At 33.9% G+C, this 17,120-nt stretch overlaps 1 protein-coding gene across 8 annotated transcripts in view; it reads right to left on the reverse strand.

The window, feature by feature from the left end:
• Window positions 1-17,120, reverse strand: part of LOC128863187 (protein borderless) — a 78,664-nt gene that overhangs the window by 11,859 nt on the left and 49,685 nt on the right. For all 8 annotated transcript variants that reach the window (XM_054102197.1, XM_054102202.1, XM_054102201.1 and 5 more), the window contains exons 3-5: window positions 6,106-6,328; window positions 5,419-5,703; window positions 4,986-5,134 (exon numbers count right to left, since the gene is read on the reverse strand). In XM_054102197.1, coding sequence (XP_053958172.1) covers window positions 4,986-5,134; window positions 5,419-5,703; window positions 6,106-6,328 — 657 coding nt within the window. The remainder of the gene's footprint in view (window positions 1-4,985; window positions 5,135-5,418; window positions 5,704-6,105; window positions 6,329-17,120) is intronic.

Consider the following 17,120-nt stretch of genomic DNA (forward strand, 5'->3'; position numbering starts at 1 on the left):
TAACAAACTATTATACACTTATTTTTTCATTATTTTATTGTTTTACTTAGTTATTTTTAATAAATTAAATGTATAACATAAAAAAAAAAAAAAATAAATGTTAAAAATTCAATTTAAATACATTTTTTCAATGTAAATGAAATTTATTTATTAATTTTTACAAAAATGTGGTTCGCTCTATAGCATATACCGTATTAAGCCAACTTTCAAACCTTGTACACGATTTACAAACCGTCGACAAATTGTTTTCAAAATTCTATACTTTTCAATAATAACAAAAATAGAATACACAGCTTTATGGAGTTTTAAAGTAACAGAAATTTACGAGAATTCGTTAAATGGAGAAAATGCGCCACACCGTCATGGAAAATGTTATCAAAAATCAATTTTTAGCAAATTTATTATATTGGAATCAATGATGCTTATTACTGCTTACCAAAAACCTTGGAAGATAGATTACTATGGATGCTGGTGCAAATAAAGATATACAATTTCAATCTCAATCTTGATTACCAAAAAGCGCTGGCGCTTTTGCTAGCTTACGAAAAATATGGAACTCTCCCAGTATATCTGTGAAGACAAAGCCGAAAATATTCAAATACAATGTCCTCACCATTCTTTTATATAATTGCGAAACCTGGCTAGTTAATGACAGCCTTACAAGCACGCTACAAGCCTTTATAAGTAGATGGCTCCGAAGCATTCACAATATTTGGTGGCCCAACACTATAACTAACTCGTCCTTATGCCAACACTGTAACATCAAATTTATTGCCACACTCATAAAAGGCGAAAACGGGGTTGGATCGGACTTAGTTTACGGAAACCTTTCGGAGAAATCTGTTATCACGCACTTGACTGGAGTCCTATAGTTTGCCGAAAAATGGGAATGCCTAAAACATCATATCGCTCCACTATTTTGAAGGATAAATGGATAGAAAATAATGACTAGAGATGAAGTATTCACCTAAAAATCGAGCTCGCGCCAGATGTTTCACCTAAGCTCCCCACGAATTAGAGGAAACAATGATGATGAAGATGATTACTGCCTCTCCAAAATATTTCTAAAAATTTGATTTTTAATGCAGATTTTGCTCAGAGTTTCAAACTTGGATTTATATGGCTTTTGTTATATGATAAAATATGAATATTAAAAAAATAAAAATTAAAAGTAATTAAAAACAAAACAAAATCTAGTCGACATTATTGATATACCCAAACGACAAGTGATATATTTTTATATAGCGTTTTTCAATAGGTGCGCTTCAACTTTTTTCCAATAGGGAGGGCGAACGACGCAATATTTTTTATTTTTCGCTTGTCATTTGTAAACTTCATTAGTATACATTTCATCATGGAACGCTACACACTTGAGCAACGCTTACAAATCATTGAATTTTATTATAAAAATGCGTGTTCTGTTAAGAAAGTTTAAAGTCGAAAAATCATCTTCAGTGATGAAGCTCACTTTTGGCTCAATGGCTTTGTCAACAAGCAAAATATGCGTTACTGGGCAGAAAGCAATCCACACGTGATTCATGAGGCACCGTTGCATCCCGAAAAAATCACTGTTTGGTGCGGTTTACATGCCGGCGGCGTAATTGGCCCATATTTTTCGTTGACGAGAACGATCGCTACGTTACTGTGAATGGAAATCGATACCGCGACATGATAAACGATTATTTTTGGCCGCAATTGAATGGTATGGACTTAGACGACATGTGGTTTCAACAGGACGGGACCACAAGCCACACAGCACACGCTACAATTGATTTGTTGAAGAGTAAGTTCGATGAGCGCATTATTTCCAGAAATGGACCGGTCGAATGGTTGCCGCGCTCGTGTGATTTGACGCCTCTAGACTATTTTCTTTGGGGTTATGTGAAGTCATTGGTCTACAGTAACAAGCCGGCGACGATTTGTGAGCTCAGAGCCAATATTGATCGCGAAATTGCTGGAATTTCGGCCTATTTATGCAAAAGAGTGGTCGAAAATTGGGTTTAACGATTGGACTTCGTGAAACGTGCACGCGGTGGTCATGCAAAAGAAATCGAATTTCATACATAAATGTATATGTTCAAACTCGATAATAAAAAAAAAATGAGTTAAAAAAGTCAAACCGTTTGTGTTTAATTCAAAAAAAAAAAGCTGAAGCGCTCTTACTGAAAAACGCTTTACAAAAATTATCAAAAAAAAAAAACAAAAACTTTATTTTATATAAAAATTTAATTTTAAAAATCAGTAGTGAATATTGACCCTAAAAATATTAAAAAAAATCTAATTAAACCTTTTAAAATTTGGGAAAAGTTTTTTAAGTTATTCATACATTTAATATATACAAGGTGGCGCAAAATTAATCACCCTATCGGAAGACTTATAATTTTTGCACATAGCCTCACGCAGCAGCCAACTACTCCACAAGGAGTGTGCAGAGCATCATATCTCATTGGTACAGGGTGGGCCATATAGCGTTTGGTTTTTGAACCATCCATTTTTTTGAGAATGGTAACACAAATGACATATCAAATGTGTTCATAATTTACTTAAAGGTTTGAAATTTACGAAATGGGACGCTATACGCTTGAACATAATTGGGAAATATTGAAAACCTATTTCCAAAGTGGTGAGTCTTTTTCTTCTTTTCTGATTTTCACATCGGTGGCTCCGTCAATAAGCGAAATTGTCGGATTTGGGGCTCAGAAAATCCACACATTACTGTAGAGAAGCAAATGCATCCACAACGAGTCAATGTTTGTTTTTTTGTCGAAAATGAGCGAGGAGCCGCGTTTACAGTAAATGAAGAGTTACCGTGACATGCTCAACGAGTTGTTCTCAAAAATTGAAGAGGATGACATGGACGACATTTGGTTTCAACAGGACGGTGCAACTTGTCACACTGCCAAAGTTACACTCGAACTTTTGGCTACCGTTTTTGAAAACCGAATAATCAACCGAAATTCCGATATCAATTGGCCGCCTTGGAGCTGTGATTTAATACCGTTGGACTATTTTTTGTGGGGCGACGTTAAGGACAAATGCTATGCGAACCATCCAGAGACGATTGATGCTTTAAAACACGAAATCGGAGTTGCCACTAATGAAATTGGAACCCACACAATCGAAAATGTGCTTAAAAATTGGGTTGATCGAATCATTCATAAATGACAATGTTGAATTTTCAAAATAAAAAAAAAGTTTGAAAAAATATTGATTAGTTTTTTTTTATAGCCGATTCAAAAAGCAAATTTATATTGCCCACCCTATATTTCGAAAAAATGTAAGGATTCACGTGAGCTGCACTGATGTGAGAATACTCCTTTATGAATAAAATTAGCTTTGGAAAATATATTTTTTTTAATCACTTCAGTTGATTAAAGAGTTTAAGTTTAAAAGGTCTACATAAAAATGTTCAAACATTTTATCAACGGCGTCAACGAAACAGAAATATGCTGAGATTTGTGAAAAAAGAATTTCCAAATTTTCTAGTAATGAAATAAATGAGAAAATAACTTCCCAATGATGCCTTAGTAATCAAAATTGAGAGTCAAGATTTTGGTGATTCATTCATGCTTTACTTAAACCTATCAAACCAAAAAATTCAAAAGTAGCGTCACAAATCTCAGTATTTTAATTCTGTTGGAAAATTTTGAAACATTTTGATACAGGCCTTTAGATCATAAATCTTTCTATCATCTTTAGATATTTTCAGTTTTTTTTTTTGGTTTTTTATTAACCCATCTTATACAATTTACAGAGCCGATATAATATTCCTATTAGTATGTAAATAATAATGATTGGTTGGTTTAAGGCTGACCCCGCATCGGGGTGCCTCATAGACCGCAAGTTGAGTCCGTTGTGTTGCCCTAGAGCTCATTATCTTGTATGGTTTCCCCACCTAACCGAGATTTTTATTATAGATTTTGGTCAAAGATATTAATTCGTTTCGAGAATTTGATGAGAGATTCGATTTTTAGGTCCGAGAGTACTGAAAGATTGTCAATTGTTGGAGAGCCTAGAAGAGCGAGACGACTTCTGGCTCGGCCGGGACAACTGCATAGCAAATGTCTGCTCGATACTTCCTCATCTTAGTCCTCGCAGCATCTGCACAGGTCGTTTTGAGGAACCCCGAGCCGACGTGCATGAGTGCCCCAAAGGCAGTGGCCGGTGATAAGAGATATTATATGCCTTAGTTCGTGTTTCGAAAGACTTATAAGGGTTTTTGTCTGTTTCAGATTGTAGTATGGCCAGATTTGTCTGGTCGTAACGCAAGTAGTTTCAACTCGCCACCTCCGATCAGCAATGCTGTGAAATTCTCGATCAATGATCAATGAAAAATAATAATACTAACAAGCAATTTGAATTTAATTTTTTTTTTTTAATTTTAAAAGGAAGCATTTTATATTTATTTTAAATACTTATATGTACATATACGAAAGACAATTAAGTAAAAGTAAAATAAGCCACGTTGACATGGTTTGGTAGACACTGTTTGTGAGTTGTGGAAAATTGTTGCGTCACCTCAGTGACGGTTAACATGCCAAGATCATGGTGCAGATCACTGTTTCGCATGTATTATGGCGCATTTAGTATGATCCAAAGAACCTTGTTCTGCAGACGTTGCATGGAAGTTATATACTTTTTGATTGCACATCCCCAGAAGCGGATGCCATAGGTCCAGACATGCTTTAAAATTTGTTTGTGGATAAGTGATTTGTTAAAAGTTGATAATTTAGAGCGACGGCGGATTAGATAATGTAGTTTTTTGAAATTTATAAATTTATAAGGAGGTAATTTTGAATCGGTGCAGCTCATACAAGTTTTAATATTTCTCCAACATACTTCGAGAAAAATCTTAACATATACTAATTTTTGTATATTCGCTGGAAAAGTACGGCTATATACCTGAGGCATAATATTATTTAACCAAGTAATGATTTTATAACGACTTCTAAATACAGACATTTTTATATTTTCTTCATACATACCGGCACATTGTACGAGTCGAAGAGCAGTCCATCCTTTTCCCAGCGCAGATTTTTCAATGGCGGATTGGCGCGAAAATGACAGTCAAGCACCGCTGGCTGACCGAACGGCAGGTAAACCTCGGGTGGTGCATAAATCACTTTGGCCTTATCTGAAAGCAATGCAACGTCAGCAACGACAATGACAGCATAAACGACATGCGACAGGTAGTCAAAAATAAAAACACACGCACACAAGCTCGCATATGCATGCATGTATGTGCAACGGATTGTTAGGAAACTGCGCTGCTGCCTTGGTGTACTGGCATTTTTACTCATTTTACAGCGCTGCGCAAAAATACTTATTTCACATACATACAGACACGCAAGCTTATACATGCATGCGCACTCATACATATACATACATAAACTTAAGCATATGTTCGCATTCACTTACATTGTATGTTGAGGAATGCTTTAGCAAACTGAAACTCGCCCTCTGTGTTGTTGACACGGCACTCGTATTCACCTAAATCGCTCATCATTGTCGGATCGATGCTGAGACTGCCATCTGGACCCGTATGACAACGACGCATTAAGTCCTGCACCTCCTCCAATGGCGTGCCATCCTTGTACCACACAATGGACGAAGTTTCTGGGTATTTCATTACACAATGAAAGAAAGCTGTCTGACCCTCCATAATCGTTTGATTCACTGGCGGTATTTTTATGAGCGAACCACCTTTTTACACACGCACACGCAGCAAGAGAAAAGTTTAGAGGTGAAAAAGAGGTTATAAAGAGGCTAAATACACATACGTGGATTGAGTTTGTAAAGTAGAATAATGCATGCTTTTTGTTGTTGTTGTTGCAGTTATCATATGACTAGCACAAACGAGGGCGCTGCAAATACTTGTAAGCAACAATTCCCGCCAGTAAGCGTTCAGAGTTCAATGCTTTTATGCGCTGAAATCATTATTTTTTATTAGCAGTTTGTGCTCCGCTTAGCTAAGCTTTCCGAACGAATGTATTACCCTTATTATTATTTTTTTGTTGCTTGCATTACTGTAACTTTAATCCTTTTTGCTATTGCGCTACTTTATTTTTCGTTTCTCTACTGCATATTTTCGCTCGTCATACTCACCTTGCACGGCTAAGTGGAAGAGTGTACCGTTGTTGCGCACACTTGGCGTGCGATTGGGGAAGATGATTTGGCAGTGATACCAACCCTGATCCGATTCACGTATGGCGGTGAGATTAACAGATGCTTTGCCATATTCCGGATGATTGGTGACAAGACTTAAGCGTCCATTGAAAAGCTCACTTGTGATGGACTCACCCTCGTACCAGGTGAAGATTTTTTTATTCTAAAAGAAAAAGTGGTAGAGAAAGTTAAGAGTTAAAAGGTGGGATGAGAGCGTCGTTAAATAAGTTAATTCAAATAAAATATTTATTTAAATACTTTAAGATATGGAAATGTAGATATAAATTGCATTAAATACTAAGATTTATTGACATATTTTGTCAGTGAATTTTTCAATTTAATTTTAGTAATTTATGTTTTTATGAAAATACGGTTCATTCGCCTACAAAAAGCATATAAATCGAGCATTAAAATTTTTCGCAAATTTAAATAAAGAAAAACTTAATAAATTTCTATCAAAATTTCACGCTTTTTTCCAGAATTTTTAGAAAAATTTTGAGCGGTAAGTTCATTGAATTTTGGCGTAACAAAGTGTAAGTTTGAAGTGGCTCAAAAAACGCGTTAATTTTTTATAATTTTTTTGCGGGCATCACGGTGGGCTTAAACATGAAATACGTTTGAGAAAAATGTTAGACAAAACAGCCAAAGGGAATTCGTTACTGGCTACTCATTTATGAGAAATCAGCTTAGTTTGAAATTCTATATTAAATCATAAAACTTAAATAAAAAATTTAAAAGATTTAAAAAACTAAAAAAATTAAAATTCGAGATATCTAAATTTTTATGATACTATAACTCAAAATATCCCAATTTTTTGTGAAAAACAGCAAATGGCGAATATTTTTTATTATTTTTTGCTACAGTTCTGATGAAATATTTGATATCTGATATTTTTTATGAGGTTCGATGATTAAAAAAAAAAACTTTATAAAAAGAAATTGAAAAAAATAAAAACAAAATTTAATTAAAAAAGTTTTAATTCCAAAAATCCCGATTTGATGATGAAGAAAAAAATGAAAAAAAGAGTTGTAAACAAATTAAAAAAAAAAAATTAAATTCAAAATATTTAAATTTTTGTGAAAAGCCGAAAATGTCGAATATTTATATTATATTTCGTCATACTTCGGATGAAACTGGTCATATTTTGTAAAAGATTTGATGATTAAAAAAATAATAATAATAAAAAAAAGAAAAATATTATAAAAAAAAATTAAAACAATAGTTTTGATTCCAAATATCCCAATTTAATGATAAGAAAAAAAAAAATAATTTAAAAAAAACTTTTTTAAATTAAAAAAAGTTTTAATTCCAAATATCCAAATTTTTGTGAAAAACAGAAAAGGCTGAAAATTTATTATTATTTTGTGCTACAGTTCTGATGAAATTGGTCATATTTTTCATGAGGTTTAATGATTCTAAAAAAATTAAAAAAAAATTTAAAAACATATAAAAAAAATTGAAAAAGAAAATTAAAAAAAAATTTATTTAAAAAATGGTTTAATCCCAAATATCCCAATTTGGTAATGAAAAAAAAAAACAAAATTAAAAAAAGGAGTTGAAAAAAAATTAAAAAAAATAAATTCAAAATATCTCAATTTTTCAAATGAAATTGGTTATATTTTCATTAGATTTTATGATCAAAAAGAAAAAAATATAAAAAAAATTGAAAAAAATAAAAGAAAAAGCTTTTTGAAGTAAAAAGAAAGTAGTAATTCCAAATATCCTAATTTTTGTGAAAGCAGAAAATGTCGAATGATTAAAAAAAATAAAAAAAATGAGAAAAAAAAACTTTTGTAAATTAACAAAAAGTTTTAATTCAAACATCCCAATTTTTGTGGAAAACAGAAAATTTCGAATATTTATTATTATTTTATGATACACTTCTGATAAAATTGGATATATTTTTCATGAGATTTGATATTAAAAAAAAATTCTTCAATAATTTGACAACATTTTCAGAACTATTTAATACATTGAGACGAATGGTACTGGGATGTTGAATACCTCTGGTAATTTTTTTAAAGCACTTACTATAGTTCGACATTTTTACTGTAGGTTTGTCTGCACCTTTTTCTCTTCGAAATGGCGATCTGAGGGCATGGCTTGGATACCGTTTGCGGTATCAATTACAGAATATTGATGGTGCGTGTTTCCTCTCCCTTTCGTCACTTGAGGGCAATGGTTGAATAGGCCTGTTCGACATTTGAATATAGCAATTGCATACATCAGAACTTGTACGAATTTGCTTTCCTAGAAGAATTTCTTAGTAGTTGTCATAGTCTGCCAGGTCTATTAAATACTTTCTTTTCTCGGTCGAAAAGAGCTAGTCGATAAGATCTGCATATATCTACTGAAAATCAGGAATTTCTAATACAAATATTTCTATTAATAAACCTCTTAATCAGCTTTTCATTAAATACTAAGACGGCAGTGATAATAAATTCCATTTTTTATGAGCCAATCTTAATTTTTCTACCACACGGAGCACACACTCGCTTCGTGATAAGATTTATGGGTTACGTGACTTATTTTGAGATGAATTTTATGTACATACTGATACTGCATTTTCTCATTAAATTGAAAGAATAATGATGACATGGCTCAATAAATAGTATCTTGAGATTAAAGAAGTAATGACTGTGTAAACTATTTGTTTTTTTTAATTCTGTATAAATCAAATGTAGAAATTATTTTTAACTTCAATTGGTCCAAAATATTCGATTAAATTCTTAATTTAAATATATAATTTAAAAATAATTACTTATTGTTAAAATTTAACAGATTGTAATTTAAAAAGGGAAATAATAAAAAAAAAATTCGAAAAATTAAAAAAACAAGTTTTTGAACAAAAACTTAACTGTTTTGAGTTTAGATACTTACAGAATTTCAAGAAAATGCACAAGGCCACCAGAAAAAAAATTAAGGTATTGTTTGCGCCTCTCCAAAATCGTACTTTTTTTATAAAACATCTAATAGACTATAAAATTACATACTTGAGTGTTTGTGTTGAAGTTTCGATTAAAACGTGTGCAATTTTTATGGAAATTTGGGGAATTTTTCTCATTTGCGCAAAGTTTGCAATTTGGACTCATTTGGCTTTTATAAGGTAGTCAACTTTTTTTTTTGATAAAAAAAATATTAAAATTAAATGAGAAAGAAATACATTTTTGCAACCTGTCAATAAGTTCCTTTGCTATACAGGTGGCGCAAAAGTAACCTTGCGATGTTTTTTGGCTGTAATTTAAAAAAAAAAATTAAAAACTTTGATTCTTCTTGTGGATTATTTTTATTTGGTCTTTTAATATTTTTTACATCAAGTCGAGAATATGATGTCATGATTGCCATTTGAGCCCTTTTTATGGCATTTTCCATCACTTTGGCCAAAACTTCCGGCGATAGGTCCTCACATTCTTGACGGATATTGTCTTTAAGAGCTGCAAGAGTCTGAGGCTTGTTGACATAAGCCCGCGAGTTCAAAAAGCCCCACAAAAAGAAGTCTGGAGCGGTCAAATCAGGCGATCTTGCTGGCCAGTGCAAATCGCCAAAACGGGAGATTAGGCGCCCGGGAAATGCATCCTTCAGCATATCGCTTGTGGCACGTGCAGTGTGTGCCGTTGCACCGTCCTGTTGGAACCACATGTTTTCCAATCCCAATTCATCAAGTTGCGGCAAAAAGAACTCGTTGATCATTGCTCTGTAGCGATCACCATTCACAGTAACCGTTTGACCCGCGACGTCTTCGAAGAAAAAAGGTCCGATGACTTATTTTGATGATTATTTGACGATTATTTTTGATGAAAAATCATCTTCCTCTTGGTGGTGATTAAGGATGGCTTGAGCGTATGTTAGATGCGATTGGCGGTCAGCAGCTAACAGCTGATGCACCGTCTGGACTTTGTACGGAAACATCTTCAAATCTTACACCAAAATTCGCTGTAAAGACCGTCGACTGATACCCATTTGCGTGGCACGTAGTCTGGTCGATGTCGACGGCGCTTCCATGACATCCTCTGCTACAGCAGCAATATTCTCTGCAGAACGGCTACTCCGGGGACTGCCACGCCTGGCAGCATCTCGTGTTGTGCCAGTCTCTAGGGGCCAATCGTAAAATTTATAGGATTTTCTGATAGGAGGATTACTTTAGCGCCTTCTGATTTAAAATTTGAAGTGTGGAGTATTTTGACTCGCCAAATTATGTCAACTGGTATATTTTCCTGGTAAAAAAGTACTGCCCAGTTTTTTATAAGTTCAGTGCAAATTAAATGAGTAGAAAAACAGTAAAACTTAACATGCTGATAAAAACTACTTTTATTACAAAACCTTCAGGTAATTTGGGTTATAATTTTTAAGGTTCCTTGATGGGCACTTTAAGGTCTCTTATCAACGCAAACCCTACTTTTCAATCTAGTATTATTAAATTTTTTACTATAATATTTTATAGCACATACTGCAAGCATTATAGTATATAAGCGACTGGCTATACAATCAGAAGGGACCATAAGTGATTGTAAAATGCCTTCGAGGTAAACGCCGAAAACATTTTGGCAGGCTTAACGTAAAGCCTCATTAGACTACAGACGCTCCTAAGATATCCATCGTATATAACTGATGACTATAATGAAAGAAAAAAAGTTAGTTGGTGCAAATTGGTATTTTCGCTCCCGACCGTTGCAAGTTTTTGCAGCTGCGGAGGTTCCCTTGAATAACTCTCTACTATATTATGACATGCGTACTCTTACTTAGGCAGGCTCCTAATAAGTTGCGCGAAAATCAAACTCTTATTTATGTACATATATATATTTTTACATCGAAAATTCCTAATTTACTTCAAAGGTTCTGTATTACAAAGGCGAGGATTTCGCAGTGAATAAAATAAATGAGCTTTATTATTCAGTGCAATCATACAAATGAAAATTTAACAAAACAGGAATTGTTAAGAAATAATTATTATATCTATGCACCTTAAATCTATAGACAAATATCTCTATTATTGCAAGGCTAATTGTAACAAATGAATTAGTAAGCAGCCAATTTACTGCACACAAATAACGTGAATGCATTTATGGATATGGAAGAAAACATTTAATATGAGATAAACACACAATGACCAATTCATATTCACATGCAAAAATGTGTGCACTAACACATGCAGACAATGTATAAGCATACATATGAATATGCATATACAAAAGGGATTTTAGATAGCCGATCAATAGATACGCATATTATTCACTTATATAGGGGCTCTCCAAAGTGAACAGAAGTTTTTGTGAATGTGAATGGATGTGCTATCAAAATGTTATGGCATTCTCATAAATTGCAGGAAAGTTCTTGCCTTTGAAGTGACAGTCCCATTAGTATAAAAATGGCCATTAAATAAAGAACCATTAAAAAATTGTGTTTAAATTTCTTACTTAAGGGGTTATATACCTTGTGTTTTAGAACTTTTATTCAAATGAGGCATATATCATACTCAAGGGTAACTCTCGAAGAATACATTTTGGTGTTTTTATTTTAAAAAATGCTATTATTTATTGTTGATATCGCCCCTCACCCGAAACGGCGTTTTTTAGAAGAGGTTTGCGGTGATCATGGTAGCGCATGAGCAGCTCAACTAATATGATATGAAAACCGTTTTGCACCAAAAAAAAAACGATTTTTGAGGGGTTGAAAAATTAAAAAAAAAAAATTAATTTCGGCGCACTATGCAAACCTATAGTATTATTTTAAAACAAGGCGCTTATTCTGACTAAACTACAATATGTGCAGATATGAAATATATACAAAAGGTTTTGATGAGCATATTTCCGGAAAATTATAAAAATTAAAATTGGTTCATGAAATATTTGCATGCAAAGTTATCAAAATTTTCATATTGATAACAGCGATGTCTATGCAAAGCAGGATGACACACAAATATACGCATATATTTACATATATGAGTACGTTTGCTTTGTTTAGCTCTCTTTCTAATGAGCACAGCATTGTATACATTTGGATTCTCAATAATTGTTTTGTTTTGTTCTCTTTACTAATAAATATGTATTCATGAACATAGTCCCAACGGGTGCTGCGAATTTTTTTCAAAATTTTGTTGTGATGGCAATAATTGGTATGAATTGACAATTGACTTGAAATTGACAAATTTCACTTAAAATAACGGTAACAGTTCAAATTAGAAAGAGTTTTGGACAGACGCAAAATAGAATTTATTTTAAGAAAAAAGTACATCCATATTTAAATTTAAAATATGCCTAGAGGACGACCAAGAAGAGTTCGTAGAAGAGTTCCTACTTTAACTGGAGGAATAGGGCAGGTAAGTAAGTGATAAATGTTTGAAACGTCACGTATTGGATATGATTGGTAGAAGCATCCACTTTTGTTTTCGTTCATATATGGTACAATTGAACTACAATATATAAACGTATGTATGTATTTAAAAATTTTGTGTGCGTTTGATCCTTTTTGCAATACTCAAACTTTTGAATAGTTTTAAAAAATGAGGAGAGAGAGACAAATAAGTTATTTATTTGATACTATTTCAAAGGTAAACTGTATTTGGGCTATTCTCAGACAAATTTTATAGTAATAGACGATGCCCAACGCCATTTAAAAGAACACTATTACCCATCAAATGAACGAACTTTTTGACACAGATATACATTTTGAAGTGTTTTTTTTTTCTTTGTATTGTATTCTATGTATGTACATGTATATTTTTATGTATGCAGCCATTATCAAATCATATATGAATATGAACTTTGAAACATTTTTTTACCATTATTTTTAAAAATTTTTAAAACGTAAAGATCTGTGAAAAAAAAATTTTACTTTTGCAAATCCAAGACATTTTACGAATTTTACTGATGTCATAAAAATTTTTTCGATTTTTTAGACCAACACAAGGTATATAACCCCTTAAATATTTAAATTGATGAAGGAACATTTGGGTTGATGATTATTTGTACGGTGGCGGAGTTCATAGCAACCACGTCAAAGAGCATTCCACGCTGAAAATATCGATTCTCGTCCGAACGCCGAAATTAAGCAGCGTCAGGCGCGGTTAGTACTTAGATGGGGGACCGCCAGGGAGCATTGTGCCACAGAAGTAATTATGATTGTTCGAAATAATCAGGAACTTCGATTTTGTTGTTTTAAACAAAATTAACAATCAAAACTTAAGTTTTGTTATTTTAATCCTTATTAAAAATAAAAACCTTTGGTTTTGTTACTTTAATCTTTATTTTTGTAAATCATCGAACTTCGTCCGTTTGACTCCAAGTTTATTCTTAAACTAACTAAAAAACTGTTTCGCAGCTTGCATCTACTCGATATTCACTACTTTTCTTATCTCTAAATTCTATTCAAAAGATTAAATGCAAATTGCAATAACTCCGACTACTCCAAAATGCGTCACGTCTCGTCACCATAAATTTTGGCACCCAGGTTTACTGTATAAATTAAAAAGAAAAAAAAACATTGCCGCACAGTTACTATGAAGTGTTACGCTCCTATCTCAATGAAAGGTATTTCAGAAACAAACTAGGAGACGAAATCACGGCTTTAACCCCCATCTCTGCAGGTGTACCACAAGGAAGTGTTCTTGTCCCAGTATTATACACAATATTTACTACGGATCTACAACTCTCAAAACTGGTTGAGACTGCAACTCACGCTGACGATACCGTCATTATGTCTACTAGTCCCAACAGTATTTTGGCGACATATTTTCTACAAGAACCCATCAAAGATATACAGAAATGGCTAAATAGATGGCGTTTACAGGTAGATCCAACAAAGTCCACTCAAGTTACCTTCACACTGAAATGAGACACATGTGCTGCCGCCACCTTATTCGAGCCGCTGCTTTCACAAGTGGATAGCGTGAAAAATTTGGGTATGCACTTGGACAGACGCCTAACGTGGCAAAAACACATAATGACCCAACAGCTCGGTCTTAAACTCACCTCTCTACAATGGCTTATGGGAAGAAGATCAGTGCTGTCTCTAGAAAACAAACTTGTTCTGTATAAAGCGGTAATTATACCCATTTTGACTTACGGCAGCCAACTATGGGGAGCGGCGACGAAAACGAATATTGTCATCATAGAGAGGTTTCAGGCAAAGACGCTGCGATCAATCACAGGAGACTCGATTTACTGCAGGAACGAGCTAATACGCAGCAATACGATGATATTTTCAATAGCACTTCTTGCAGCAGTCACTTGTCCAGTCACCTCAGCGCACTTGCCAGGGCCATAATTCAGCCAGACACTTTCGTACCGCGCCGCAAACGGGGCAAACCTCTTCAAACCATATAAAAAAAAAAAAAAAAAAAAAAATAATAATAATAAATTGTCCCGGCTCTTACTTCATGCTTCAGTATGATAGGTATTTCCAGAGTATGTGGTGAGCAAATACTGTAGGTGAACTTGGACTTCACCTATCTCGCGCTCTTCAAGATCGCTCTATTAACTTCAGTTATTTAAATTGCTTATTATTTAAATTTGAAACAGATTGCAACAAAATTGGAAATTAAAAAAATCGTAGTGGCTTGTCAAAGGTCGATTTCCACAAATTTAATCACATTTAGCTAGATATGATTGTATTCAAATATTATCTTTTGTCTCAGGGCAAAAGGCGTTTTGTAGAAGTTTTACTATTTTCAATTTAAGCTACTTGAATATCAAATTCTTTTAGTTTACTTATTTTGCACAATGAAAGAAAAAAAGAAATCACAAGAGCAAAGAAAGTCAAAGCAAGAGTTGCATAGCCGTATTTACCTACCTAAGCCTACGGCAAAGGGAGTTTGTTTCGCATACTCAATTCGTGTTGTTAGCTTGTGGGGTGTAAGGGTGTTCTAGAAATATGAAGAAGCAGCTACCAGCATTCCATAATCTCAATTCCTACTCTCACCTTCACGTGGTGCACCCGAGTAACCTGAGCAATCATAGTTAAATACGAGGTATCCAGTCCGAGTGGGAGTTATGGTGAGGCCTAACAAAAGCGGAAGCTTCAGGGGCTACTTTGACACACACAACTTAAGGGGTTATATGCAGTTTGAATTTAAATATTGATCTTTTTTTATTTTCTTTTTAATTTGATATCGTTCCGGTGAATATTTTCGAAATTACACGCAAGTTTGAAAAGGTGTTTCAGATAAACAATTTAAGGCTCGATTTTTTTTGAGAAACCGCCATTTTGTCAAAAAAAAAAAATTATTTTGCTTATTCCTTCGATTAACTACTAGATTTAACATTTCCTTAACGAAATCTGTTCAGAGATATAGGGGTCACCTCAAAACGTCTTTTTTGAGAGGAGCTCCCGGAGATCAGCTATAGCTCCTTTCTAAATAAATATTTTTACTAATACTAAGTCTTAAAACACAGTAAAAAGATATCATAATATTTGTACAAATTTTGAGATCAATAAATTTAAAAGTTTTCTCAGAAAAAATTCTGGAAAATTCGCTTTTTTTCGGCCTTCTAACTGTATATAACCCCTTGAAGGCCTCCCATAATTCGTGTCGTCTGCCTCGGAGCGACTCGGCTGCAAAAGGTGTCTCTTCTTCAGTTTAGAAGCGGCCTCTCACTACTGAGTGTCTAGTCATCTTACCCGTAGAGCTCACTAGATCTTCCTTAGGTTTGTAACTTATGAATCTACTCCACCTTTCTTGAGGTAATGATATAATAACATGAATTTAAGCCCGCGAGGAATACAGCCTCCAAGTGGTGTGAACATAAATGTGGAAAATCCAACTGCTACGGCAGCACGCACGTCGCATTTGGGCACATTTGTGTTTATATGGAAATATTTTAGTACTACAACTGAAAGCTTGAGGTCCTATGCTGCATTCGAGGCAAAGGGAAATGATAATGATGGTACTATTAACAAATATTTCTGGGTAAATAAATAAACTAACACATTCTAGCCTATCGAAATCTGTCATTACTGACGACGCACTCAAAGCTGTGCTTGAATTTTGTAAGGAGCAGTGAAATACTTAATTGAAAGTGTTACATCTACAATCGAATATCTGAAATATATGAATTATTGCATTAGCTGCTTTTCTCTGTTGTTTTTGCTTCAATCTCAGCCATAGGTATTTCCGGAATTCTAAGTATTTTCTTTATGAATGGCGCTTTTGTTAGAGTACTTAGAATTTCGCATTATTCAATGCACTTGAACATTTTTATTATTTAAAATTCCATAAAAGGCTTAATAATTGTAAATTTGCGGCTATGCTTTACGAGGGTCATTTAAAATGTCTGTGCAAAGTCAGAGAGATGACTCCACTGGCACGTATCGAGGTTATAACTATTTAGTTAGTAGCATCGCTTAGAAGAACACACACCAACTTGCAGCGGGAGCGGTGTATTTCTTTGCGTTTGGAATAGTTTGGCTTGAATCGAGGAAATCGAGTGATTTTCCTTTTGCATCATGACAGCGCGCCAGCTCACACCTCAGCAGTTGTGGTCGCGAAATTAATGGAAGTAGGGTTTCAACTCGTTTGGCATCCCCCCTTACGCTCCTGACTTGGCTCCCTCGGATGCCTTGGACTAATAATTGTTCCCTGATTTGTAGAAATGGCTGGCCGGAGAAAGATTTTATTCAAACGAGGAGGTGATTGCAGAAGCGAATGGCTATTTTTCAGACAAGTTCTATTGTTCGAAAGGGATCGACAAACTGGAAAAGCATTGGTCGAAGTGCATAAGCCTAAAAGGAGACTATGTCGAGGCTTACCCCAAACAATTAAGGTAGTAGTCTGGTCAAATACTCATTTTTTTAAGAAATTTTTTAGTAATTTTTTTTAAAGAAAATAAAATGCGATCGTTTTGATTTTACAGTATGCTTTTCTTGACATCAAATAGTATACAAAAACAATCTTTTTTTGACATATTTCTTTTATATTTTTGTAGTAGTGTGGCATCAAAGTAAGCGTCTTAAAAAAAAGA

The sequence above is a fragment of the Anastrepha ludens genome, chromosome 5 (assembly GCF_028408465.1).
Source record: "Anastrepha ludens isolate Willacy chromosome 5, idAnaLude1.1, whole genome shotgun sequence".
Lineage (NCBI taxonomy): Eukaryota > Metazoa > Arthropoda > Insecta > Diptera > Tephritidae > Anastrepha > Anastrepha ludens.